Below are 26868 nucleotides of genomic sequence, written 5' to 3' on the forward strand. Positions count from 1 at the left end.
GAACACAGGGATGAGAGGAGTTTTGAGTTCAGCTACAACTGCAAGGGCCACAAGTTCCCCAGGCCTGATCTATATGATGGGACCTGGGACTGCATCACTTGGCTGTAGAGGGATTTTGGCTGCCCCTGTTGTAGAGAAAGTCTCACTCCCCTGCAATAAATCTGATTTCTCTGCTACTTAACTCAGTAGAAGTCAAGCTAAAAGAGTTACACCTTGAAAGACAGTTGCAATTTTCCATCTGATAATAGTTTAATATCTCTTTCAAAAAACAAAAAAGAGCCTTGATTACATTTACCTACTGTGGCTAAAACCACGTCAGACAGTTCAGTATCTTAAATAAGAATTAAAGCAATAGCTTTGGCTTAAAAAAAAATACACCTGGAAAAGTTACATGATCATAACATACAATATATAAAAAAACAAAAAGGAGGTGGAAAGATTTTTTGAAGGCAGCAAATATAGTTGAGGCATGTAAGAATGATTTGGACCTAATCACCTAAGAAATTTAAAAAATATTAGGCACAATCCAGTCCTATCACAGGCACATTCAGAGGATTCCCATAGTATCAACAGAGCTTTGCCCCACCCCCAGACACGGGCATGCGTACAGATAGTGTGTTTGAGGTTGGCCGGGGGGAGATGGGTCTCTTTGAGCCTCTTGGAACCCTCTGAGCAAAGGAAATATGTGCACCATGGAAGTGAGTTGTGCCGCCATTTAATGTTTTGGAAAAAGAAGCAAAGATTCAAAGTGCAGGTGCTCCATTTGTCATTCAACGTATCATTCAGTAAATTACATTATACATTATTCATCTATAATAAAGTGACAGTGTTTTCATTAAGACTTTCAAACATTCAGTTACATTTCCTTGCAAATCCCCCCCCCATTACATTCCTGCTAATAACTGTTTTAAAATGAAGACTTAAGCTATGAATTCTTAATCTACCATACACTAGGTTTAAAATGTTCAACAACATACAATTATCTACAGAATTTTATTAAAAACCCTCTCATTTTTAAAAGGGGTACTATGAATTGTTTAGGTCAGGATGTTGGCATGTGTCAAGGCAAGTCCATGGCGGTATCCCTGAAGAATGTATTTTAAAAAGTATTAGGAATCACTGGCCTCTCTTTAAAAAAAATAAAATAAAATTATATCAAGAGACATCCACCAGGGATGCTGCACAGAACTTACTTTCGAGTCCTAAACAAGTTGACAGCATCCCTTTCTATTTTTAGCGCAGCCTACTAATCTCGTAACAGGCATCGGGTTCCAGTGCACACATGGTGCTCCCTGCCTGCAGCAGCTTCTGCTTCCCCATTCGCGGCAGTGAGGGAAGCAGCTCTGCGTGAGCCAAAGGCATGTGAACATTGTGCTACCTCCCTCAAGGGGAATGGCAAAGACAAAGGAACTCCATATGCACGCTGCAGCACACAATGCTTCTGCCACTTTTAAGTTCTTCCAGTTTCTTCCTTACCAGGATTTCAGGCCCGTTTTTAAAACATACACAAACTTTGTTCATTTCTAGACTTAAAATTGTACTAATTGTCACCATTTATCCATGGATAGCAATACTAATAACATACCCACCACTGACAATGATGCCCTCCCCCCCTATATATTGACGATAAGACAAGCATTCTGATAATGTTTCCCACAGCGAGAGAAAGTTCAATATAACATGTTCACATAAGCAAGAACTACCACCTTTTGAACACACCAGGACCTGTGCCAGGCAGTAATAAATATGTAATAAAAACCAAAAAAATAGTTTTTTAAAAACCCTCCCTACCTGGGCCCACTTAGCCTGACATAGCAGAGATTTCGTAGTCACTTGCAGATATTATGGGTTTGCCCATCATCCGCACATTCTTGGCATTTGTAATCCTTGCCATCATGCAGACTGGCTTGTCAAAATACCGCACCAGGGCAGGTTCAGTCAAGAGGGAAGCCAGAAACTGCTCAAAGGTGATAGCCCAGTCTCTGTCGATGCTCATGCTTCTGGGTAGAGAAGGGTTGCTGCTTCGCACTAAAACCGTGTCCTCACCGATGTCTTCACAATGCAACTTGTCTTCCTCATGAGAGCCTGCACTTAGGACGGAATAGGAAGACATGGAGCTGTCGTCTTTAGTATCGTCATCTGAAATAAGCATGGAAGAACCAGCTCCATTGTCTCTAGGAGAAGAATCTTCCAGCTTGATGTCCTCCATCTGTGTGCCATCACCACAAATATTCTCTTCCTCATCCGCAAGGAAGCCATCTTGAAAAGGGTCACGTTGTCCAAGGTGATACTGCTGGCTTCCCTTCTTCTGAAGAAGTGCGTTCTGAATGGCTTTGCTGCTACTCTCCGCCTCCTTAAGAGGCTGCGCACTAAATAACTTACCAACTTCTCCAATCTCCAAAAGCAAACTTGTCACAGCTGCAGTAGCGTGGTAAAGATCCTGCTCATTGGGGTCTTCACTAAACATGTTATACATTGTCTTGCACAATTCAATAAACTGCCCCTAGATGCAAGAGAGAGGAACAAGGTTTTGTTTCTTAAATATCTATTATACTTTTGTATGGGGCTCCAAATTGTCTCCCATTCTAGATCGTGACCATGTCCACATTTGCTTAGCTTCAGCTGTAACATGTATTAGGTGCTCCCAGTTAATTGACTGAGATGCAAGAGAATTAATGGGAAAAGGAAAAGGAGAAAGGCACAATTGTTCTCTGTATATTCCTGGACATGTAATACCAAATTAACAATTACCAACATATATTTAAACTTGACAAAATCAGTTCATTTAAAAAAAATTCATATGAGTGTTACTAGCATCTGGTGCTTATGCCAATCAAACAAACTTTTCTGAGGCAGATTATGGCAACAGAGATTCCTGCAGATTCTTACCCAAAAGAATGCATGTGCCAGCCTAAGCTGCCCTCCTTAAGCTATGTAGAAAAAGATTAAAAGTTAGGCATTTATTAATCACAGGACTTAATCTCAAAAAAGTATGTGTATACGAGGGGAAACTGTGTGTAACTATAGGTGACAACCGAGCCATCCCTAGGGGGGGGGTGGGTGAAATAATGATGCAAATCATGTTCTTTGGGTGCACTGTATTACACAGGGAAAATCTGCCTCTGAAATTTGAACCAGAAGGCAGAGATCCTAGACTCCCAGGTCTTTGAAGAAAATGTCTAGATTAGAAGAACTCTGAATGCTTTTAACAGGTGACAGGGATTGACTCGGAAACTATATACGTACAAAACATGCTTCTAACCCCCTGCAAGTGCCTCTTGAACTTGCCTAGGCCAGCAAAAAACTTTAAGACATTTGGGATTCAATTATACCAGTTGCTTTACTTTTACTTAGGATTCCCATCCTGCTAAAAAACAGAAAAGAGCTGAGCACACTCTAAAAATTACCTTCATTGTTAACTAAATTCAGAGTGCAGGCTTTTTCTTTAGGGTTACTTACAACATTCTTTGGCTTTAAGCAATTAAGCATCAAGTGAACTAACGGACTTCAGGATTTGCCCCACATTCCTGCAGTTGAATGTGAATGTGTTGAGAAAACAAAACTACCAATCTCTCTCTCATCCACATACATGTGCCTTTTTCAGAGGGAGGGACTTTGCTTTTTGAAATAGGGGAGGGGGGGAAATAAGCGATGCCACCAGCTGACTTCTGAATGCAGGCACACCCCTCTTCCCATGCCTGCTTTTCTGGGGGCTGTAAAAGGGGATCCAGGTGAACCAGGGGTGCTGCCCAATCACTGGCCAGTGTTACTTAGCATTTGGGGCCTGTTCCCAAATGAGGCTGCCTCCGCGTAAAGGTGTGGAACCCCTGAAATTGCAGGGCCCAGAGTGGTCACCCTGATCCCCTACTGTGTAGGACAACTCTGGATGACTAATTAAACAATCTATGAGGAGGAGATCCAACCTTGCAAACTTCCCTGTTGTGGGCACATAAACCACCACCACTCTGCCATCTGAGATAGCAGTAACAGCAAAAGAAAAGGGGGTGTCAGTGAGATCACAGGCATCTTTGGATCTGCTAGATCAGGCTTCCTCAACCTCGGCCCTTGTAGTTTTGAGACTACAATTCCCATCATCCCTGACCACTGGCTAGCTAGGGATCATGGGAGTTGTAGGCCAAAAACATCTGGAGGGCCAAGGTTGAGGAAGCCTGTGCTAGATCTAAACAACTCTCCTAGTCCCTGACATGTCCCCAGAACAGATTAGAAAGTGCACCAGCCCTGGAGCTGGAGTTATTGATTTTGAAAGCTACTGGGACTAATGGGAGAGGAAACTCTGAAAGAAAGAAAACCACTGGTCAAAAAAGAAGAAAACACCCTCAACACAAGGAAGGCTTTGGATTTGGTGGTGTCTTGACTTTATATTCATATTCTTTCCCTTCCCTCTTATCTCTCCCTCTCACACAAACCTCTGCCAATCTTCATTTCATTATGCACCTGAAATTTAAACAACTTTTTGCAAAGGATTGTGCATGCAAACAAATGGTGCATTTTTCTCTTCTATATGAATGAACTTCAAATACATCAACAATATTCTATCAACATCCCTCTTCAAATCTTGCTAATAAAATAAAGGCGATTCACTGTTTAAAAGTCTTGCATTTTTGTTCAAAAATGACTAAAGGATTTGATCCACAGATCATTGTATGGGTTGCTGCATGCATTCACCTTTTGAAAAAATGGCTTATGCTGCCAGCTTTATCACTGATTGCCAGCTGGGGGGAAGTGGGAAAGGGGCTCCTTTATTTGCATTTAGAAGTGTTAGGAACTAACATACCACCTATGTTACAGAATGCACTACTTGCAGACTCAACAACCTACACTATGCTTAGTTGCTGGATACAGGGACTGAGACCTTACACACCTTTTTGTTTTTTAACAAAGCTTACCTGATTGAGTTTGGGCAAGTCCTTTGCACTCTTTGCTTTGGCTTTATTCTCTTGGCTCCACATTCTAAGGTAGTTTCTATTATCTTGAGAGGTCTTCTTACCTGACACAAATGTTTTGCCAAAAAGCAAGATTATTTTTTTGGGAAGAAGTTGGATAACGAAAAATTATTTCCCCATCCCCTCCAATTTAGCTTCATACCTTTTTCAGTTTTCACACTCACATTAACGAAACCCTCATCTGCTCCATGTTTGTTCCTGCCATCTACGCCAACAACTAATGCACAGGAAAAACAAAATTAATGCACTTTGAGACACCTCTGTATTTACACATTTGGTTACATTAGTTAAGCACAAGACCAGGAAAGCTGGTATCAGCCAGGCCTTCTCAGGGTGTTTCCAGACATGTAGCAATTCATTGCTCCCTTTTTTTCCAACACAGCTGATGAGTATCACACTTTTGGTATGTGGGCATCCTGCTGCAGTCTCTCCACACAAGAAGGCATGACATACCATAGACAATGGCACAATTCATCTGAGTACCACCTTTTTTTAAAAGCGTCTCAAATTTTAAAAAAAGCAAGCTAATTTCTGCTGCCACTATACGCCATTCCGTGCCTACTCAGCCTCAACTGGGAACCCAGCCTGAGCCACAACCTCAGAGAAGGTGATCGGATATGCCCTGCCCTCTCCACATCAAGTAAATTTCTGTGACCTTTGTTCACAGAGGGGGTACACCAAAAGGATCCAACACCTTTCTGGTCTCCTGAAACTCCCCTCTACCCCAGAAACTTAAACTACTCCAACCATGAAGCTGATGTGGTTTTTTTCCCTTCCAGAAGGCCAGAGAGAAGAGGATGGCTTATTAAATCCACAGTCCTGATATTCAGAGAGGAAACTGTAGCTGGTTTCTGTTTTATTTTGGGTACAAGAACCTTTGAGTTTATATTTGAAGGGGAAATTGGGAAATTGATGCAGTCATGAAAGAGGAAAGATCTGAGGTAAAGTCCAGTACCATGTGTACACTCTGGTGTGATGTCTTCAAAGAAGTACTGTGTTGCTTCAAAAGCAGAATCCGGCTCTTCTTGATCAGAGGATGGGTCTGCGCACAGAAGCATCAAGCATCATCATACTTGGACAGATCAACCAACCCATTTGTACATATCAAAAATGCCAAACCCCTCCCACTACCAATATATATTACATATTTTTTTAAAAAAATGAATCTATTTCAGGGCAATAATAAATTACTAATGGATAGGTTTATGAAACAGCATTTCCTATATAGAAATGCTTCTTAAATGTCTGATATAAAAGTCTTGGACACAGATGTCCCTATATGTGCCAATTTAGATGAACAAAGGCTTAATTATGATCTTTGTTGAAACATTCACGTTTTCGGAAGCCTAGTGCTGGGCATCACAAGGCAAACACTTAAATGTCGGGGCAATTTGTGGATGGGCCCTAGACATTAATGGCACATGTTTTAATAATAATGGAAACAACAAATTATTGCATACCTGTAGCTTCCAGATCCTGCTGGATTACAACTCCCATCATCCCTAACCATTGGCCATGCTGGCTGGGGCTGATGGGACCGGGGAGTCCAAAAAAGATCCAAAAAACAGTCTCCACCTGTTATTTATAGTAACTAAATGCTATGTGTTTATTTTTGGTCTATATGTTTATTCCATTTAGCACTGCCGTGCATATCTTTTTGATGACAAACAGTTATGGCTATGCCTCAGAGCACAGCTACTCCTCCCATTTAGTATGCGCAAATAGAAATCCCAATACTGGTTGGTGGATGAGTTACAGCAAATGTCCCATCAACAGATGCAATCCTATGCGTGTCTACACAGAAGTAAGGCCCATCGAGTTCAGTGGGTCTTACTCTCATGATAAGGAGGTCAAGAATGGCACCGTTAGTGGAATCTTTAGGTATCTGGAATGGCCCTCTGCTTACTTACCAGGCAAAACATGCATTTTATACAGTAGCTTCAGCTTCTCTGTAAGATCTCCATGGCATGCTGCACCTAGAAGAAGTCACATTTGCTGCATCAGAATTACTAATTGTATTTTAATGCGGCACACACAATCGCCCAGACATTTAGAAATTAGTTATCTATCTTAAATAAGGAATTATACCTTATTCATATGTAACCTCCACAAACATACATAGCAAGTGCAGGGGGGAGGGGAAGGATTTACCTGCTTCTTTAGCTATATATAGAGAAAACAAGGGTTATAATGTAGTAATCCATCCAATGTGGCCACATCTGAAGACATAAACTCATGTATTCCAAATTAACTACCGAAGAGGGATAAAACAGTTAAATACTGGACTTTAGCTTTATTTGGGGGATTGTAAACTGTGTGCACATCCAATATGCATTTCAATTGTTTAGGAATATATTTGCAGAATTACAGTTTACTGCTTCTTTGTTTGAATCCACCCACCACCATTGCCTTAATTTGGAAAAAAATGTTGCCATATTATCTCACAGCAGAGTACATGCTGAGGAAAACTTTGACTATATGAGAATTCCACATGCATCAGATAAACTGGACTTTTGTTAGAAAAGACAATATGCCATGAGCAAACGTTACTGGCATACAATGTACCTCTTTAAAATTCTTAATCACAAGATATTGAGGCATTAATGTGCTGAGCGCAATTCAGATGTTGCTTGGCTTTTGGGGTGACAAATTCTTTACACACTTCAAGCGTTCCAATGTGTTTAGATTGTGGCTTATTATGTAATTACTACACAATAAATATATATCTATTTTATTTAATGGCAGAATCCAAATCCAAATAAAAACTGCAGGTTAACAGGTATAAGCTCTGATATTTCCCTTCTATTACATTCAAAAATATATAATTGAATGGGGTTTTTTTGGGGGGGGGGAGAATAATAATTGCTCCTAATAACCTATTGCTTTAAAATGACTGCCAGTGATATAAACATATCCAGGTTATGAGAGCACATGTGTACATAGCCTTTTAAAATGCAATTATCTCACATAAGGCTGCATACCAAGCCAATGATTTCACAGTTAATGCAACTGGGAGAGACAGGCCTCAGGTTTAGTAAAGCAGTTAAATACATGCATTCTTCTTACTTAGTCCAGAGACAAATTCCCGAAAGTTGATTAAGGAATCTCCGTTTTCATCCAACAATCTGAACAAGCGTGCCGCCAAAACATCAGAGTGAGTACCACAGGCCCAAGGAAAGAGGAGAGCAAACATGCCCTTGAATTGTTCAAAGTCAATGCGGTACTGTTCTAAATAAGGCAAGCTTGGGTCATGGCGGTCAGTGGCATTGCTGGTGCCTCCCCAGTAGCAGCTAGTGAGATGCTCTGCCTGAAGAAAAGCAAGGCACACGACATTGGCATTATTAGGACAATATTCACATCTCTTCTGGCAGCAGCATCTGCCATCATGATTTATGCTACTTTTGAACAAATGCAATTGTTGACAAATTTCACCTGACCTAGAGTTAGCACACAGAGTGCTTAACATTACAGGACTATTACTGCTATACCAGGACAGAGGTGCCAACTTGAGTAAAATATTGGGAGGGGACCCAGGTAAGCCCCACCCTGCATAATCGATCACATGACATGGCACACTATTTGAATGGCAATGCCCATCAACTGGGAGGGGGAGGAATGGCCCCCTCAAATATTTTACTGGGGTGGCTGAAGGAATCTCAACCCCTAGGAGTTGGCGCCTATGTACCAGGATGACCCATTCTCCATAGAGCACAACCGTAACACAGAACCTAATTATACCATCTACATTTCGTAGTCACAGAATCTTTTCTATTATGAAAAGTTAACAGGTGCTATGGAAGCACTGGTTATACACCCCCTCTCCACACATGTAACGATCAGGGACATGACTGTCAACCATGGAAAAGAAGAGTCCAGCTTGCCCAGTTCAAATCTTGCATCTATGTAAAAGCGTTTTATTGATTGACTGATTTCATTACATTTATAACCTGCTTTTCTTGTCTGAAACTCAAGATTTATTAACCTGTGCAGGCAGAAAAGGATGCTATCCAGACTTTGCCTTCTGCAGACAGAAAGGCTCCTTCCATTCATGGAAGGCTTTTGATCAAGTGCAGGGATCCCACTTGTAATGTGGTGGCGACAGAAGGAGTGCCACCTCTCCTCTTACACAGTTCCAGAGGATCCCCAACCCTCAATAACAGTATGGGAGGTGATGTTGAGGGTTTGAGTCAGTTTCTTCCACCCTCTGCCAGTGGGGCTGTCCCTCAAGTTGAACTCCACACAGATGATGCTCCCGCCCATTGGAGTGAAGTTCAGATTCGGCCATATGTACTGATATACATCTCAGCTTCCATTATAACCATGGCTATGGGGACCTTGCTCTAGTAATTAACATAAACGGCCTTGGCCCAGTATACCTGAAGGAACGTCTCCACCCCCCTTCATTCAGCCCGGACACTGAGGTCTAGCTCCGAGGGCCTTCTGGTGGTTCCCTCACTGCGAGAAGTGAGGTTACAGGGAACCAGGCAGAGGGCCTTCTCAGTAGTGGTACCCGCCCTGTGGAACGCCCTCCTATCAGATGTCAAGGAAATAAACAACTATCTGACTTTCAGAAGACATCTGAAAGTAGCCCTGTTTAGGGAAGTTTTTAATGTTTGATCTTTTATCATGTTTTTAGTATTCTGTTGGAAGCTGCCCAGAGTGGCTGGGGAAACCCAGCCAGATGGGAAGAGTATGTATGTATGTATGTATGTATGTATGTATAAATAAAACAACAACAACATTAACAAGTGTCATGGATCTGAGCTCTCTGGGTTGCTACTGAGTTCCTTTTTCTACAAATACTGCAATGGTGTTTTTGCAAAAAGTTACTGGGTTTTTAAAACAACAACCACAAGAAAAACAATTACTGCTTGTGATTACCAGTGTGAAAGAGCATCTACATGACAATTATATGGTTGGTTTCATTTCCCAATCTACACTTACTTTAATTAAAATATTCCATACACATGGTTACCATCAAAGTGGAAGTGAAATAGTTGCTTCTCCATTATGGGTTGAACTCAAACACAGCTTATGGTTTTTTCCTTCTTCAAACTGTTTTGACAATCAACTGAAATTTCACTGAAATCAGTGAAAGGGTACACAGGCAACACTTATAGAAGGGTACACAGGAAACCTACATAATACTACTAAACAATGAATGAACTAGACAGCTATTTCAAATTTACCTTGAAAAGAGCATAGAGTTCCTCCAGCTCATCTATTGTAAAAGAGGTTTCTGTCACTATGGTTCGTACCTTTCAAAATGTGTAAGCAGAAAGAGTTAAGGCACGTGTGAGGCATTAGAAATCAAAACTCAAGAGACAATTGATTAAAATAGCACTCCAAGAACCTACCACATTGCGTTTGGTCGTGTCTTCTAGAGTCTGGATCACCTTCAATCTCTGTTTGAATCTCATTTGTTCAATCAAATCTGCCCGTATGCTTCCAAATTTCTAAAGGGAAAAATTATCACTCAGCTTTGCTGTAAACCTAGTCAGTCAGATCTGTAACTGGTTAAAGAATAGGAAGCAAAGAGCAGGAATAAATGGGACTGTTCTCAAAATGGAGGGACGGGAGAAGTAGAATCCTTGAAGCATCAGTATTGGGACCTGCACTTTTTAATATACTCATACATGACCTGGAGTTAGAACAGTGTGGAGCCTAACATGTTGCTTGTTTTTGTGTTTGTTTCCTCACATTTTTACATTTAATCGCTGATTTTTTTTTTTGTCAAATCACCTCATAGGAAGTTCTGATGAGCCTGAAGATATCCACCTCAGGATAAGGCCCTACATCGTCACTGAGCAGAGAGTGAAGGTGAGGAATTGGTGGCAGAGTGCTGTCCTTATTGGTCACACTGTCCAAATACCTACAGGTGGGAAAAGAAATCAGATGGAAGCACTGTCTTTGCGTGTAAAATTAATCCAAGCTTAAAAGCACCGTACATTCCATTTCTCCCCCAAAGTTTATTTAAAATACTCACACCCACCAAGTTCGGGTTTGTAACAGTGCTTAGTATGGGCATCTCCAGGTAAGGGCTGGAAATTCCCCCTGCCTGAAGCCCTCGAAAGCCACTGCCAGTCAGGGTAGACAATACTGAGCTACATGGACCAATGGTCTGAGGGAATAAAGGCAGCTTTCAATGTTCCTAAACAGCTCAGAATGAACTCCAAATGATTGCAGATTATAGCATCAACCCTGTAAAGTAGACCATTACTAAGCAACCTTGTGTTTGTGATGGAGACTGGGAGATAATGGCTCAGCTAAGGCTATTCAGCTGCTCCCTTCCAGTTAGCTAAACGAAAATAATGATGTTGGCAGAGTTTGTTGATGGAAGTCAAGCAGTAGGATGTCTGGCTTTTGGATAGCCGCAGAAAATCGTGTGGAAGAAAACGCTTCCCAGAGAACAGCATAACCTGCGACTAAACTCTGAATAAGACAGACCTGAATTTAAGCACCAGCCTAGTAGACATAGGCCAGGCATAGGCAAACTCGGCCCGTCAGATGTTTTGGGACTACAACTCCCATGATCCCTAGCTAACAGGACCTGTGGTCAGGGATGATGGGACTTGAAGTCCCAAAACATCTGGAGGGCCAAATTTGCCTATCCCTGCCATAGGCTATCAGGAATGCCATGAAGGGTGAACGTTGTGGGCTAGCGGAGGATGGACTGAGTGTGACATCCCTCCTCTCAACCCAGCATGAAAACCAAGTGGGCTGCTAGAGGAGGAAACTCCCATTTTCTGCACCCAGCATGCAAATGCAGCTGCCATTCCAACAGGCTAGTAAAATCATTTGAGGCTAGTAAATTCTATGGGCTTGCTTGGACTGTTGTTCAGTCTGTATCAAGAGACTGTGCCATATAACTGAGTGGCAATGCATATGCTCTGCATGCATGAGATCCCTGGGTGATTTCTCAGTATGAGCCCTTAGTAACAGAGCTGGGAAAGACTTTGCTTTGGGTGCTGTTGCCAGTTCAGCACTGTCAGTACTACGTGGCACTGAATCATGTTAGTGGCTCCTCTAAGGCAGCTCTTTCTAATGAAATCAAATCATAGTGCCAGAGATGGGGGGCGGGGGGGGGGGGAACAGACTCAAGCAAAGCTGCTCCAATGCTAGCGAGTGGCTAATTAGGGAGACAGAACACGATGAGTCAAAGTTATTCGTTTAATGGCTATGCTTTCCCTTTATTACATGGAAAGCCCTTTTGGCAATGCAAAGTTACTGATTTAAATGGGGGAGTGGTGTGTTGCAAGAGCATCATGTACGACGGTCACAACTGCAAGATATTTTAAGCTTAGTTTATGTATATGCTGCTTTTCCATATGGAACTGTGCTGAAAGTAGCTCACACCAGACATCTTCTTACTGTCAACATATATAACAATTGGAATACGTAAAAGCACATTTGTTATAAGACATTATAAATTCAAACAAAGCAAAAAAACAGTTCAATACGTATCTTATAAATTCAACATTACAATGAAATAGTCTAGACTTAATGTATAACAATTACAGTGCTGGGAAGAAGCTGTCTGGAAATATTTAAATATTTAACCATCCTAGTTAACAATAAAACTGCTAGCACATTTGCAAAAAGCTAAGTAGGGTCCTGTATGGTTTCAAATTGGATGGGGGGGGGGGCGCGCTGTGTGTTGAGATTCCTGCATTGCAGGGAGTTGGACTAGATGAGATTCCCAAAGGCAAAACTTACCTTCCAAGCACTGTCATCGCTTCCCCGTCATCTTTACAATTCAGCAACTTGTCAACATTTGCATCTAGCACAGCCAGCGCCAACTGGAATATCACCTTTATGCCTTCATAGAAGAAACAGTCCACAACAACCACGGCACTTTCAAAGGGCATTACACTGAGGAAGAGTGTGAGGAACCAGGAAAGGGATATAGTGGAGATGACCCCCAAGTCCTGCATACAGTCATATAATTGTGGAACATAATCTCGAGCTAACTCTTCAAAGACACCTTGATCCACCAGAGCTCCTGCGAGACATAATCAGTATTTGACATATATGAAATGTTGATTCATAGAACGTGCATTTAAGCCTATCTAGAAAAGCAGTGTGGAATCATTTTGCAATTAGCTTACACTGAACTACATTACAATATCTTGCCACTCAGGAATCATCCTTTCATCATTGATTTGCTTTTTGTGTTTATGTATTGAAAAGAATCTGCTTCATGCAACTGACAAACATTACAAAAATCCATTACTCTGGGTCCTATTGCTCTAATTGGATCATCATAATAACATAAGGTCTTGATTGATTTTGACTAAAAACAAAAAACAAAAAATATATTTTATAGACTAGAAACAAAATACGGAATGGCTATGTTTGGACATGATGTGAAACAAGATATAAAAGGCAGTTCTCCAAAACACAAGGCAGAAGCCCAGCCACTCAAATGTCATTCAGCATCAATGAATTCAAGTATCCCTCCCCCATTGGCAGACCAAACCTCACTTTCCGGCAGCTTAAGAATTAGGTCTGAAATTCCCGGTGATTATGCTCTTACAAGTCTCCTTTGACATACCAACAACTCTCGTGTTGTAGTAATCTGGCAGCATGCGCTCACACAAAGCCACAAGCAGCCAGAATGCTTCCTCTTCCTTTGCATACAAAAGCAGTACCGATGTAACAATATTCATGGCCTAGAAAAAAGTACATTCAAAAGTACATATACTAGATGTTAAATGGTCTAGATAACAGAGTCAATCAACAACAGCCCTAGTTTGGGCCTAGTTTCAGAAAGTAGCAAGTGATTCCACAAAGTATTTTTCGAAGATGTTGAACCATGCAGCCTGGCCAACGTAAACAAGTTATCACACACTGACTCTTTCTCTCTGTCTCCCTCATTTCCCATTCCCTTGGAAATGTGCAGAGGCAAAAGCCATGCTTTTCAAAGTCCAAGATATGTGACTAAAAATGGGGAAGTAGTCTACTGTGTTACTACATAACAGCAGTTTTAAATCAGTCACCAGTTTTAAATCAAAGTCACTCCCTTTAATGGCAAACCAGGTGGTGGATGCTGGTGGTTCTGTAGTAGCCACAAGATGGATGTATCAGCATGCTAAGGGATCCCTGAGGTTTGCAGAAGTTCTACCCCACCCCAAAAATCTTAAAGACAAAATCTTAAACATCCAGATGCACACAAGCCCAATGACCATCTGAGTATATTCAGCAGTTTCAGTTGGAAATGAAAACCAGAAAAGACCCAAGTGTGGGGGGAGGAGAGAAGAGTTGAAAGTCCTGCTTGGCTGGACCTTGAAAAGGAGAATTCCTGTTATAAGGGATCATATATTGCACCATTTTGCTGCAAGTCCCACTTGTTAAATTCCAGGAAGATTTAAAATTTCCAACCTACTCTACTAGATCAAAATTTACCATAAGTGCACAGAAGGTTTGGCCTCTGTCTGCAACAATAAATAGAGGCATGAGTGAAGGAATTTGGGTTCTTCAAAATGAAATGAGTTTGAATTACCTGGCAGTATCCTATGTTTGGATTTCTAAATGCATAAGCAGTTAGTACTCTCCTCAGAGCAGCAATGCCCATCTCATTCTGGAATGCAGGATGCTCTGGGAGGGAGCGGTGCAAATCCCTCTCAATCTCTTCTGTGGCGAGATTGTATTTCCCCATAGACTTCTCCACCAAGTCTTCATAATAGCCAGCGTGGGTGGCCATTTCATTAATAGCTCCTAAAAATGCAACAGAGCAAAATTGACAAAAGAGAAAGTAGGTTACAGATATAGGCCAGGATCCAAAACAACTGCACAGTGAGTTGCGCATGCCCAAGAAGGACATGCCCCCCCCCCCACCCGCAATGCTAATTGGCAAATCATTTTTGAAGCTAAGAAGGTTTTCACAAAGTCTGTGATATGGCATAAGGGTTTGCTGTTAAAATAATAAAAAAACCTCTCACACCATTCAAATGTGCCTGAAGTGATTCTTTGGATTTCAGCCACTGAGTACAATAATCAGGTCCTATTCTTACAAAACCTCCCACGCTCAAGTTAACTGTCATAGACCTTTGGTTTACCACAGTGAGTTAACACACCTGCCTCCTCTTCTATGAAAAGTTTTGCAGACTTAGTGGCAAGCCTACTGTGAGGGATCCAAGATATTCTGTATACAACCCCAAATACAGTCATACTAACAAGTGTGTTTGTGTTTCTGTGTACACACACACACACACACAGAGAGAGAGAGGGAAATGTTCATTCAAATAAGATAGCAGAATGCAGTTTTATGTTCTGTGGTAAGCTACTTATAAATAGGTCATAAGAAAGTTGCAATCCCCTTAATAGTTTCTCACGCCTATTATGTAAGCCCACAAAAAGCCTGCCTTGAGTTATAAGTCCCACTGCTGGCTCCATGATTTGGGGGCACTTCAGCAAGGCATCCTCAGCTGACCCCAGATTGGCTGCACAAACTGAGAATTCTATCGTTCCGTCTCTCTCTCTGTCTTGGTGCTGCATATAAAGCAAAAACGGTAGGGCATTGGAAGTGTCTGTTCAGGTGCGTGGACAAAGCTCTCACTGCTCCTTTTTTCAACCCAGGAGAACAGATTTAACTGGTAAGTTCATTTCTCTCTAATTTAAAAAAAGCCAATCCCTAGCAATTTAATGAAGTACAAATTAGTCCACCTGCCTGCTGTTAACTAAATTCCTTGTGGAACTTGACACCTATGCCTACATCACAGAGGAGAAGTGTGAAGGGCCCTTTTATATGCTTTGCTGTACACTTCTTCTGAAGCAAAATTATTTTGGGCTACCAGGCAGACACTATTGATTGACCCAAAAGAAAAATAGTTTCCCGGAGTGAATAGCAAGCCAAGAAGTTGAACTTCCAAATCTCTTATTTCGTTTTCACTGGTTGGTAAAATATACCTCACCAATTTAGGCCACAATCCTAAACACAATTACCAGCAAGTAAATTCCCCAGAGAGACTTTCTTCTACGTAAACAAATTTAGGAGTGCAATTGTCAATCTCCATTTATCTGCAGCCAACATGTCCACTAGGGCACTGACATAATGAACTCCACAGAAGGAAAAAGATCATATGGGAAACCTTTGACTTACCATTAATAAAACAATGTTATCTACTGATACCCACCTGACAGGAGTAGCCAGAGTTCCCCTCTCATGCTTTCCGGAATACCTTTCAGCACAAGGTCTCTTGTTTTCTCAGTCCGATACATACAGATGCCTTGGCCATATTCTGCGAAATGAATCTTCCAAGCTTGTTCTTTCAAAAATTCTTTTGCCTTAAAAATAATGGAGAGTACGATATACAGAACTAAAAACGCTGTGTAACACAATCCTGTAATGCAAAAGAAGAAGCCATCCCCCAAAATGTCATTTAATCCTTAATTTTATTATCAGGAGTGGTTTCAGCAAAGCTTTCTCAGTATACTCATTTTTAGCATGACATTTTCTCATCTTGATGTCGCCTCCTAAGCATTTATGTATGTCCCCATGTACAGACATATTTGCAAAAAAGCTACAAGCACTAACTATTATGACATAATGATTTCAAAATACACTAAAATGACATGCAGACGAGGAACATTTTCCACCCAAAAGCCACATTCCCTTCTGGGGAAACTTCTGCGGGCTACATACCCATGGTGGGCATGGCTAGCGGCAAGAGTGGGTACAGCAAGGTGTGCAAATTACCTTTGTACAGTAGTAGGTGAGTTTCCTACACAAACACACATCCATTTCTCAGCCCTTTTGGCTTTCCTGGATGGAGAATAACGAGAGTTCAAGGACACATTTCAGCCAGGCAAAAACACTCAAGGAGAATGTTGTGGCGGGGGGGACGGGACCTTTAGAGAGATCCAAGGGCCAGCGAGAGGCCTCAAGGGCTGCATTTAGTCTCTGGGCCTGAGGCTCCCCCACCCTTGGGATCCCCATCAATCTCTCCCTCCACCTTGTTGACAACAGAATCCATAAGGAAAATTAATAGGTCTAAGTCAGTGGAGAGGAACCTCAGGCCCAGCGGCCAAGTGCAGCCTTTTAGGCATCTCTTTTTGGCCCCACTCCGTCCCAAACACCACATGAGTGCTTTTGCCTGGGTACAACGTGCCCTTGAGCTGCTATGACGCCTTTCACCTGCCTGGATGGAAGATGACTGGTGTTTGTAGCAACCTGTGACACTTTGGCAGGGCTGGAGTGTAACCTGCTGTGCCAAGGTAAGAGTCACCTTGCTCTGCCCACTCCTGCATCTGTTCCTGCCCACTGCTGGTATGTGGAAGGTATAGTTCACATCAGTTAACAATTAATGCAGTAATCTAAATGAGAGCTAAAAAAAGGGGAAAGAAGGTGGCATGACCTACTAATTTAGGGTTGAATTCTTCAGGTGAACGCCTCCGGTACATGGTCATTAGTGCCTGGGTTACAGTTGGGATGCTGTTGCCATTCAGGTTGAACTGCCGCTCTCCATCTGCTTCGGAACTAAGGCTTCTCTGAGGGCTTGAGGAGAGAATGCTACTTGTCCTTGAATATACCTGAATGGAGGAGGGGGGAAATCCCCACAATTTTATGAACTGTTCAGGTGCGGGAAGGAAAAGGGCAAGGATCAGTTTGTTTCCACCGTGCTAGAGTAGTGGTACCCACCGAGTTGCGAATTGCAGATGCACACAAGGGCTTTCTGAGGTTTTTAAATAGCTACATGTCAGGAAGCAGTTTGGCCCGCGCCTCTTCTCCTGTCACACTGCCTACCCTTCTCCGCTGCCAGCCTTTGTGCTGAGCTCGAGTAATTGGAACTACAGAGGGTGGGAAAGGAAAGGGCAGCCAGACTGCAGCACTGCAGCAGACAATCCACTTTGGCCAAATGTATTCTGCCATGAAGCCTCAAAGGCATGGCTGACCCCCACCCACGGCACTCGAGTCAGAAGCCTGAACCCCTTCAAATTAGAAGCCTGCACCATGGTTGTTTGCAATGCTGAGTTCCTGTTAAAATCATAAAGAAACTGCAGTGGATTTCAGGACCGACATTCGGACAACAGAAACAAGCTCCAAGGAGCACAAATGCATCCAAGCAGTAAAGCATTCAATCCTTCCATAAAATATTTTTTAAACGTTTTCTATAGTATCCCACACCCCAATGCCGCGCCACATTATTTGAATGGAAGTGGAAGGTTTTCAATGAGCAACATAATATGTTTATGAACTTCCACTGGCAAGGTTATTAAAAATATGTACCTAGGAGCAATCTAAGAGCTGATTTAGAAGAGCAATAAAATTATGCTAGTTCTGAAGGATATTGTGGTCCACAAAGCCAGAGCAGCTATTTGCCAGAAGACATTTGCACCTTTGGAGTTTATTATTATTATTATTAAAGAGGAGCTTTGTATAAATAACAGCTCCCAGAAACTTAATTGGTAAAAGCACTGGGCAAACTAAATGTGCAACAGCTCTCTTATCAGAGATGCTCGGCTTGTTGGAGGAAGCAATATTGCAGTGGGTCTCTTGTGGCCCTCCTGTAATCATATCCTCCTGTTAGTAGTCTGGCAATTCAATGGATGCAGCGCCATGCATATCTGTCAGACTGTGTCCCTGGGACAGTAGCCGTATTCATATGCTGCACTAATCTGTGGTTTAGCTCTATGTGGATGAGCCAGAATGAGTCTGAGTGAACCTGGTTTTAAGAAATGAAACAAAAATCAAAGGCAACAAACCTCTGGTTAGTTTAATTGGCCAGCTTAATAACCCAGGATCCCTTGGAAGGGGAGCATGCTGGGTCTCATCCAGGTAGTGGTAAACCATGGTTCTGTGCTACTAGCAATTGTGGACAGTGTGAAAGTGATCATCTTAAAAACATAAAAGATGGAAGCCAAACTGCAACCAGATTCGTCTGGGAGGTAATAAAGGGGAAGCAGAAATGAGAAAGGATCTCCAAGCAAGAATGGTGAACAGCTTTTCAACACTGCTGTTTTAAGTTAAATTGATTTTAATGACTTTTTAAAAAAGTGTTTAAAGAGACAGAGAAGTCTCTAGCTTTTCAATGCCCTTATGTGTCCCCTCTGACTTCCTAGTTCCAGGCAGAAGCTTACTGTGCATGAAGTCTACTGCCATCCATGCCTGGAGGATTGTGTTTAATGTGGGGAAAACAACAAACCGTCTTGTGGTATCTTAGAGACTAGTTCATTTATTATAGCAGAAACCAAACAATGGAACTTCGATGGGTAGGGTAAAAGCTGCTGAATTAGCACTTTCAAGACGTTCAATCTATCCCCTGTGGCTTGAATTGAAATAACAGGTTATAATCCCACTACAGGTGTTGAATTAATTTATCAATGCCAGGGTGCTTCTGTTATCAACAGTGTTTCATGAATATCTAAGTAATTATCTAAGTAACACAAATCATCACTGTCTTAGTTGCTTTTCCCTGCCTGCCAAAGTTTGTGGGAAAAGCCTTTACCATGATACATGTGTTAGTTTTTAAGGTACCACAAAATTCTGCTGCTTTGGCTGCAACAACCTAAAACGGCTACCCCTTTGGGAACTTGGCTTGGTGTATCACAAGTTGTTTGGACCCACAGCTGAAAGAAGCCCCATGACCATACTGCGCCGAAAGCAGGAACTGAGGGACCATTGACAGCTTACTGACCTTTCCAAGACTGTGAAAGTATTTATACTTCCAGCCATTATTAAATCAGTCATGCTCAAAAATAGCACATGTCAAAAGACAAATACAGTTAACTAAATCATCTGATTCAAAGAGGTGAACTTTTAAATGGCTTGTTGCCACTTTTAAAAAATAAATAAATCTGACCATAATTTTATGATTTGATAAGCTAGACACTATGTCTTAAAATCTTCAGTCTTGGTCATTTGGTCATTTCTCCAAGCTCATTAGAATCCATTTGTAATATAAACAAATTACTTTTATAATTAATTACTGCAATTTTATGTGCACTCCATCATGCTACTTTCTGCTGGGTTTTTACTGCCTTGTATTTCATTTCCAAGTTGGCATACATTCAGCAGTCAATAGCTGGCATTTTGCTGACACCAGCATTAGGCAACTTTCCAGACAAGAGGATATCTTCTGAATATGGGTAAATATTTCCTCTCCCCTTCCCAACATTTAACCTTAAAAGCAGATAACCTCTTTTAATAGAGGATACTTGGTTTTTCTGAAACCAAGGTTCTGGGATGCAGAGTTAACAGTTGCTGATGAGATTACTCAGTCTCCATGCGTCAGATTGTCTTTGTCTAATTCAAATATACACATAGACGTGGTTTACGATGCAATACCAAACCACAGGTTGTAGTTATGCACCTGAGTATTTGGCCTGTGTGTTTTTTGGTTCCCACACACCCAAGCAATCTTATAATTGAGGGAACCAAAGTATGCAAAGCGCTAATCGTCAGTATAGTGAGGCAGAGCCATAAAGCCACCCTCCCAGTACTGGCCTTGCTACAGCTTGCACCGTTGCAAACCTGAGCAGGCCATAATCCTGCCCCTAGCCCTGTCCAGGTAAGCTATAGTGCCACCACTCCCAACACCACTGCTATGAATTTGAAGCTCCATGATTTGGCCAAATTGGGCCAATATAATCAGCTAAGCAGTCTTTTTTTGGGGGGGGGGGTATTAAGACATGCTAAAACAGGCTGTCCCCATATTGCTGACATAGCCCTTCAGCACTACATGAGAAGTGCAGAAACAAATATTCAACACCGGTTGATTTGAGCTCAATCCTGATATCTGTTTCAGATTTCAAGAAAATGTGAAACAACAGGATAGTGCCTCTAATTATGGGCAAAGATCTTTTTTTCATTACTTGAATGTAGCCACAGCTCCTCTCCAAACCCTCTTGTATTAGGGAACAGGGGTTCTGAGTCAAAGCATAACTTTAGGAGCCCTGACACCACTCACTTATAAGTTTTGTGGTATGGAAAAGGCTTTTGATGCAGTGAACGGGCACCTCTGATACATGCAAGTCACAGGGCAACTGTGTGGCAAGTAGATAACATGGTGTAAATACTTTTTTCTGTGTAGACTATGTCTTCTATCATATGGACTAGCATATATTTCCATAGATATACCCATAACTGCTTTATGGATGCAGCTATCAGAGGTGCCATTATGCTATCAGAGGGCATTTATTATGTCCAAGCAGCTTTCTTTCCCACAAAACCTTGATCATACATGTTCTTAAAAACTAACATAAGATTTTCAGGGAAGTACATGATACACAATTTTACACTCTACACTATCCGAATGCAGCAGCAGCCTTCTGCCCAATGTGCAATTTTTACATGTCCAGGAAAAGACTGATATGAAAGCATTTCCAAACAGTCAATGGTTGATGTGCATTCTTAGATGGAAGATGGGCATGAGAGGGTTTAACCATATGCCAACCTAAATGTTTGGCTCAGCAATTTATTAAGAAGATCAAAACAACCTCATGTCAATGGAGTTCTGCAAAAAGGAATCTTTACACTGAATTTATTACTTGGGAGCAGCTACTTGAAATTATATAATTTACTAATCTGAAATTAACTGAATACTTCCTGACACTGGCGTCATCTACTCACCTCATCATCTGAGCTGTTGTAACTGCCAGAAATCTCTTTTTCAGAGTATATTTTGGAAGTAGTTTGCTGGAGAAAATCAGAAATTCTCTGAACCAGGAAATCTCTGTCTTTTAAATTGGCAAAGAGAAATGTCATTCGATTTTTGGTGCTAATAGACAATGGGCTAGGTAATACACTAGAGCTGTCAGCCTTTTCTACAATAGTCACCTAAGGGAGAGGAGGACAAAAGAAAATACACACATACAATTGGTCATATTCCAACAACATCTGGCAATGGCACAATCTTAAATATAATTGGATTATCTAATCATTTTCTAAGGCACCCTCACAGCAGTGAAGCTGAATATCTTATGGCCTTTCCATGTACCCATTTCTGCACACTTCTGGAGCTGCACAAGGATCACAGTCTTATGATATAAGACTAAATAATCTATGAGATCTATCAGTCTGAGCAGGCCTACCAGAGGCACCTAAGGGTGAGGGCTTAAGGGAAGAGGTACAATTTTCTTCCAGGAACTCCGAGAGCTATAACATTTTGTTACTCAGCAAAGAAGTGAGTAAATATCCCTCAAAAGGAGCACTACTGTGATTTAGCAATTCAGCCCTTGCAACGATGATGTTTCAGACATTTAGGAAATCTGCATTTCAGGGGAAAAAACTGGCCAGAGCAAAAGCAAGGTACAAGGTGGTAGCAGAAACCTAAGAGTAGTATGGAGACAGGTTGTCTCATTTAGTGACAGTCTCGTGCCCCAAACTGTGCTAATGCCAGGAATATAGAAAACTGCCTAATACCAGGTCAGAGAGTTTCTCTCTCTAAACCAATACAGTGGTGCCTCGTGAGAGTCTCTTCATCTAGCGGTTTTTCCGTCTTGCGAAGCAAGCCCATTAGCGGATTAGCGCTATTAGCGGCTATTAAAGTCTTAAGGGATTAGTGGATTAGCTGCTAAAAGGCTATTAGCAGTTTAGTGCCTTAGAAAAAGGGGGTGGGGAGTGAACCCCCCCCCCAGGAATCGCAAGACATTTTCGTCTTGCAAAGCAAGCCCATAGAGAAATTCGTCCTGCGAAGCACCTCCAAAACGGAAAACCCTTTCGTCTAGCGGGTTTTCCATCTTGCGAGGCATTTGTCTTGCGGGGCACCACTGTATTGCCTATCCTGAATAGCAATGATTTGACACAGTCTCTCATTATCATCTGCTGCTTGAACACTTTTAACTAGAGATGAGAGGGACTGAATCAAGGACCTTCTGTATGTGAAATATTGTTCTATTTCTGAGATATGGTCCTGCTCCTAAGTCTTAACATTGGCTCATGTACAATTAACTGTGTAACACTCTCTCTCTCTCTCTCTCTCTCTGTGTGTGTGTGTGTGTGTGTGTGTGTGTAGTTGTGAAATTTTCATTTCAGGAACAGTGCATTAGTTAGAAATGAAAACAGTATGCTCAAAGACCCTTCTGAAGACCATAAAGAAAAGTTTTAAAAAGCTTTAAACCACTGCTTCCAGATAGCTTATCAGAAGCAATAAAAATTGCATTAGGCACTTCAGGATAATAGGAGTTTCAATGTACAGAGGCTTTAGTTTCAGTTTGCAGGGTTTTTTATTTTAATGATCTATGGTCAAGAATTATTACAGAGTTTTAATGTTTCATTAGCAGAAAGGGTAATTTGTTGCCATCCTCCCTTTCATTTAACATATCCTATTAAATTGTATTGAAATATCAGCAGCTATGTCTCAGTTACTTAAATGATATTGTCTTAATACTTCTCCCAACCAGGTTCTTACTTCCTTTATATAAGCTATAGATCTGTCCATAATGCAAGAGAGCCACATTAACAATGCATATTTCCAATTAAAAGGGAAAGTGTTTTAATAGTCCTTCCTAAGAACATGAAAGTAGCCCTTGATCAGGCCAATGACCCATCTAGTCCAGCATCCTGTTCTTACAGTGACCAGCCAGATGTCTATGGGAAGTTCACAAACAGGACCTGAACACTCTCCCCACTTGCAAATCCCAGCAAACTTCCCAACAGGTCCTTTTTATGTATGACTTATACTACTACTATTACTACTACTACTACTACTACTACTAATAATAATAATAACAGGACCAGAAATGGAGGGATCCTAATGCAGAGACAGTGCCAGTTTGTTGTAAATTATACTAAGCAAGCAATGGAGTTCATTGCTGAGATGCTCCCTGGAAGCTAAGGAGCCCGTGAACTTGACTTAGGTAAGGTAAAGGGACCCCTGACCATTAGGTCCAGTCATGGCCGACTCTGGGGTTGCGGCGCTCATCTCGCTTTACTGGCCGAGGGAGCCGGCGTACAGCTTCTGGGTCATGTGGCCAGCATGACTAAGCTGCTTCTGGCGAACCAGAGCAGCACACGGAAACACCGTTTACCTTCCCACCGGAGCAGTACCTATTTATCTACTTGCACTTTGATGTGCTTTCGAACTGCCAGGTTGGCAGGAGCAGGGACCGAGCAACGGGAGCTCACCTTGTCGCGGGGATTCGAACCACCGACCTTCTGATCAGCAAGTCCTAGGCTCTGTGGTTTAACCCACAGCGCCATCCGCGTCCCGAACTTGACTTACATGGTATAATTAAAATGGCCGGACTTGATACCCACCTCTCGTAGAGGGATGATGAGGCTGCACAGGTTTTCTTCCTTGCTAGTGAAACAGATGTAATTTGTAGACACAAACATCTGACCCAAGATGTGCATTTTGTTAAATGGAGTCCAGAGGGTACAATCGGTATGTCCATCTAACTTTTCGTCCTTCGGAAGCCGGAACAAAGCACGGTACCGTTCACTCTTTGCTCTGGCATCAAGATCCCTGAAGTGAGCAGTTTAAAGTTTCATTGTTCATATTAAAATTCAATGTGCATGCGTATGTCTTCAACAGATTAGATAAATGTACACTGTAAATTAATTCTGCACAAGCACAAATAAAACACCAGGAAATGATACTCTATGGGAGAAATCTGTCATAGCAGTGCTGATGTTCGTATGCTTCATTTATATTCGTGCTTTCTGACAGCCTTATAAATTACACCACTAAAGTCACTAGGCTGCAATATTCGTCTGCTTTTTACTTATAAGAGGACAGCTGGCTCTCTTTATTTACCCTTATGAGTAAAAAGCAGGCTAATAAAAAAAGTTGCAACACAGCAGGTTGGTGGAGGAAGAACAGAGCATTCCCTGCATTCCTTCTACTCCTCCTCCTTATTTATCGTGCCAATGCACTTCCATGCAGGATGAAGCTTTGCCTCCTGTGCATATAAACAAAGAGGACTGCCATTGACGGAGGGCCTGCTCCTTCTCTCCACCACAAGCCCTTTTCTTTTCTATACTGGATGCACAGGAAGAGGCCAGCATGGTAATGTAAGAAGCCACTGGATGAAGGATGAAGCCTTCCATTCTTCCTTCAGAAGCCCACTGGTTTTCTTTGCTGGGTGAGGAGGACTTTCCCCAGCTTCAATCAAGTTCAGGAGGTGTTTAAAACACCTGGAAGGTTTTCATCTGGTAACAAAAAGCTTGTAGTGTCAAGCACCTGATATGCCTCTTTCTGGGGAGAGCATTCTAAAGTCAGGGTGCCACCGTAGAAAAAGGCCCTTACCTTCTGCACCAGTCCTTAGTCTCCATTTCAAACAGCTTCAGTCTTTACATGCTTAATTCTAACTACATTCTACTAAGGTCAAAGGGCCTATAACAGTCCATTGTAGAATGTTGTTATTTTGACAGGGCTATTGTATACAGAGCTTTGAAATACAGGGATATATGTGAATACAGTGACTTTGAAACCTACCGTTTTAGTGCAGAAACTTTTTTGGGGGACTTCTTTTTAAGTCTGGGCAATGACCTGTCTTGCTCAAAGCCTTCATTGTCCAAGAGCTGTCTCATGGCTATGTTGGCAAGTTGTTCCATTAGCTTAAAAGTTTCATTGATGTTGAGGAAGACTGAAAAGAAATGCTGACTGGACCTTGTGCTAACTTTGATCACATCAGGTAAAAGCAGAGTCGCATTCTTCTCAAGCTGGGTGATGTCAACCCACCGGATGACTAGCTTGGCTAATGAAAAGAAATCAAGAGTAAGCAGAGAACAAGACCACTCAACATTTTCAAATCCAAAAACCACTGGTGATAAAACAGCAAGCTTTTCAACAGCACTATGCACTTATACCATTATCTTGTTTCAGGGCTCTACAGTGCATGTTTATGCAGAAGTAAGTTTCACTACTTTCAGTGGTCCCCCCATTTTAATTGTGTTTAGGACTGCAGCCTCAGTACAGTGCTGCACTTGGTGCTAGTGGGTCCGTTTTGTCAGAAACACAACAATAATTAAGAATTCTGCCATGCACACTTTCAGTTTCAAATAATCTCTCTTTTTTAAAAAAGCAAAACTCTACACAACCAATGTTTAGTTTGCAAACAAGCCAACTTCAAGCTATGGGTGAACAAACAGGATTGTTCGACTAGCTTGTACAACTAACCATCTTTGGTTGGTTCACACATCATTCTAAGGCTGAGATCCTTTGAAAATGGAAGTCAACTTAGCAATTCCTCCTTCCAGGGAGGATAAGAGGGAGAGAGCAAGAGCCTGCTGCTTTGTTTGGGCTTGCTGTGCTTCACCCCATATAAAAGTGAACTAGCCCAAGCTCAAAGAAGATCAGACTCTCTACAATTAATAGTCAATATAGTTAACTGGAACCAAGTACAACAGCATTATAACCACTGAATGCCAGGTTGCTGTGCACAAGCAACAGGAACTGGCTATCCCATTCATGCCTTGCTTGTAAGCTTCCTGGAGGCATCTGTCTGGACTACAGAAAGAGCAATATGTGCTTATGTTCTCCTATCAGCCAGCTGTCCCTACACTCAATGTACACTAGAATGAAACCTCCTTCTAATCAGTCCAGAGTGTTGGAAGAGGAAAAACAAGTATGAGACATACAATAAATTAGTACTAGGGCTCCATGCAGTAACTTAATCCACTATAGGCAAAAACACCACAAGACACTATAGACAGGAATGGGGAACCTGAGGCCCTCCAGGCGTGTATGGACTCCAACTCCCATCATCCCTGACCACTTGGCATGCTGTCTGCGGCTGGGAATTTTGAATCAAACAACATGTTAAGTCCACAGGTTCCCCACTGCTGTGAATCTTATGATGGATTCAGGAAGTAAGAATGTCTGTAATTATCCTGGCAGTAGGATGTTGATGAGTAGACTGCTCGTCAGGCAAGGTGCCATTAATCAGATAGCTCTGCAGTTTAAAGCTGTAAACATCTTATAGAGAGTGACCACACAAATGGTGACGGTTCTGTGAATGT

At 41.8% G+C, this 26868-nt stretch overlaps 1 protein-coding gene across 2 annotated transcripts in view; it reads right to left on the reverse strand.

The window, feature by feature from the left end:
- Window positions 1–224: 224 nt before the first annotated feature.
- TBC1D9 (TBC1 domain family member 9) overlaps window positions 225–26868 on the reverse strand; it is a 51415-nt gene continuing 24771 nt past the window's right edge. The window contains exons 5-21 of one of the 2 annotated variants that reach the window (XM_083457084.1): window positions 25343–25604; window positions 24163–24370; window positions 21535–21741; window positions 17325–17495; window positions 16100–16250; window positions 14467–14681; window positions 13519–13636; window positions 12681–12966; window positions 10707–10836; window positions 10322–10420; window positions 10154–10222; window positions 8031–8271; window positions 6875–6940; window positions 5920–6006; window positions 5107–5181; window positions 4908–5008; window positions 225–2503 (exon numbers count right to left, since the gene is read on the reverse strand). In XM_083457084.1, coding sequence (XP_083313210.1) covers window positions 1802–2503; window positions 4908–5008; window positions 5107–5181; window positions 5920–6006; window positions 6875–6940; window positions 8031–8271; window positions 10154–10222; window positions 10322–10420; window positions 10707–10836; window positions 12681–12966; window positions 13519–13636; window positions 14467–14681; window positions 16100–16250; window positions 17325–17495; window positions 21535–21741; window positions 24163–24370; window positions 25343–25604 — 3188 coding nt within the window. In that variant the 3' untranslated portion in view covers window positions 225–1801. Of the gene's footprint in view, window positions 2504–4907; window positions 5009–5106; window positions 5182–5919; window positions 6007–6874; window positions 6941–8030; window positions 8272–10153; window positions 10223–10321; window positions 10421–10706; window positions 10837–12680; window positions 12967–13518; window positions 13637–14466; window positions 14682–16099; window positions 16251–17324; window positions 17535–21534; window positions 21742–24162; window positions 24371–25342; window positions 25605–26868 lie in introns of both variants that reach the window. The other variant, XM_083457083.1, reaches the window with a different exon arrangement.

Source organism: Podarcis tiliguerta, assembly GCF_965153285.1.
Source record: "Podarcis tiliguerta genome assembly, chromosome: 9".
Classification (NCBI taxonomy): domain Eukaryota; kingdom Metazoa; phylum Chordata; class Lepidosauria; order Squamata; family Lacertidae; genus Podarcis; species Podarcis tiliguerta.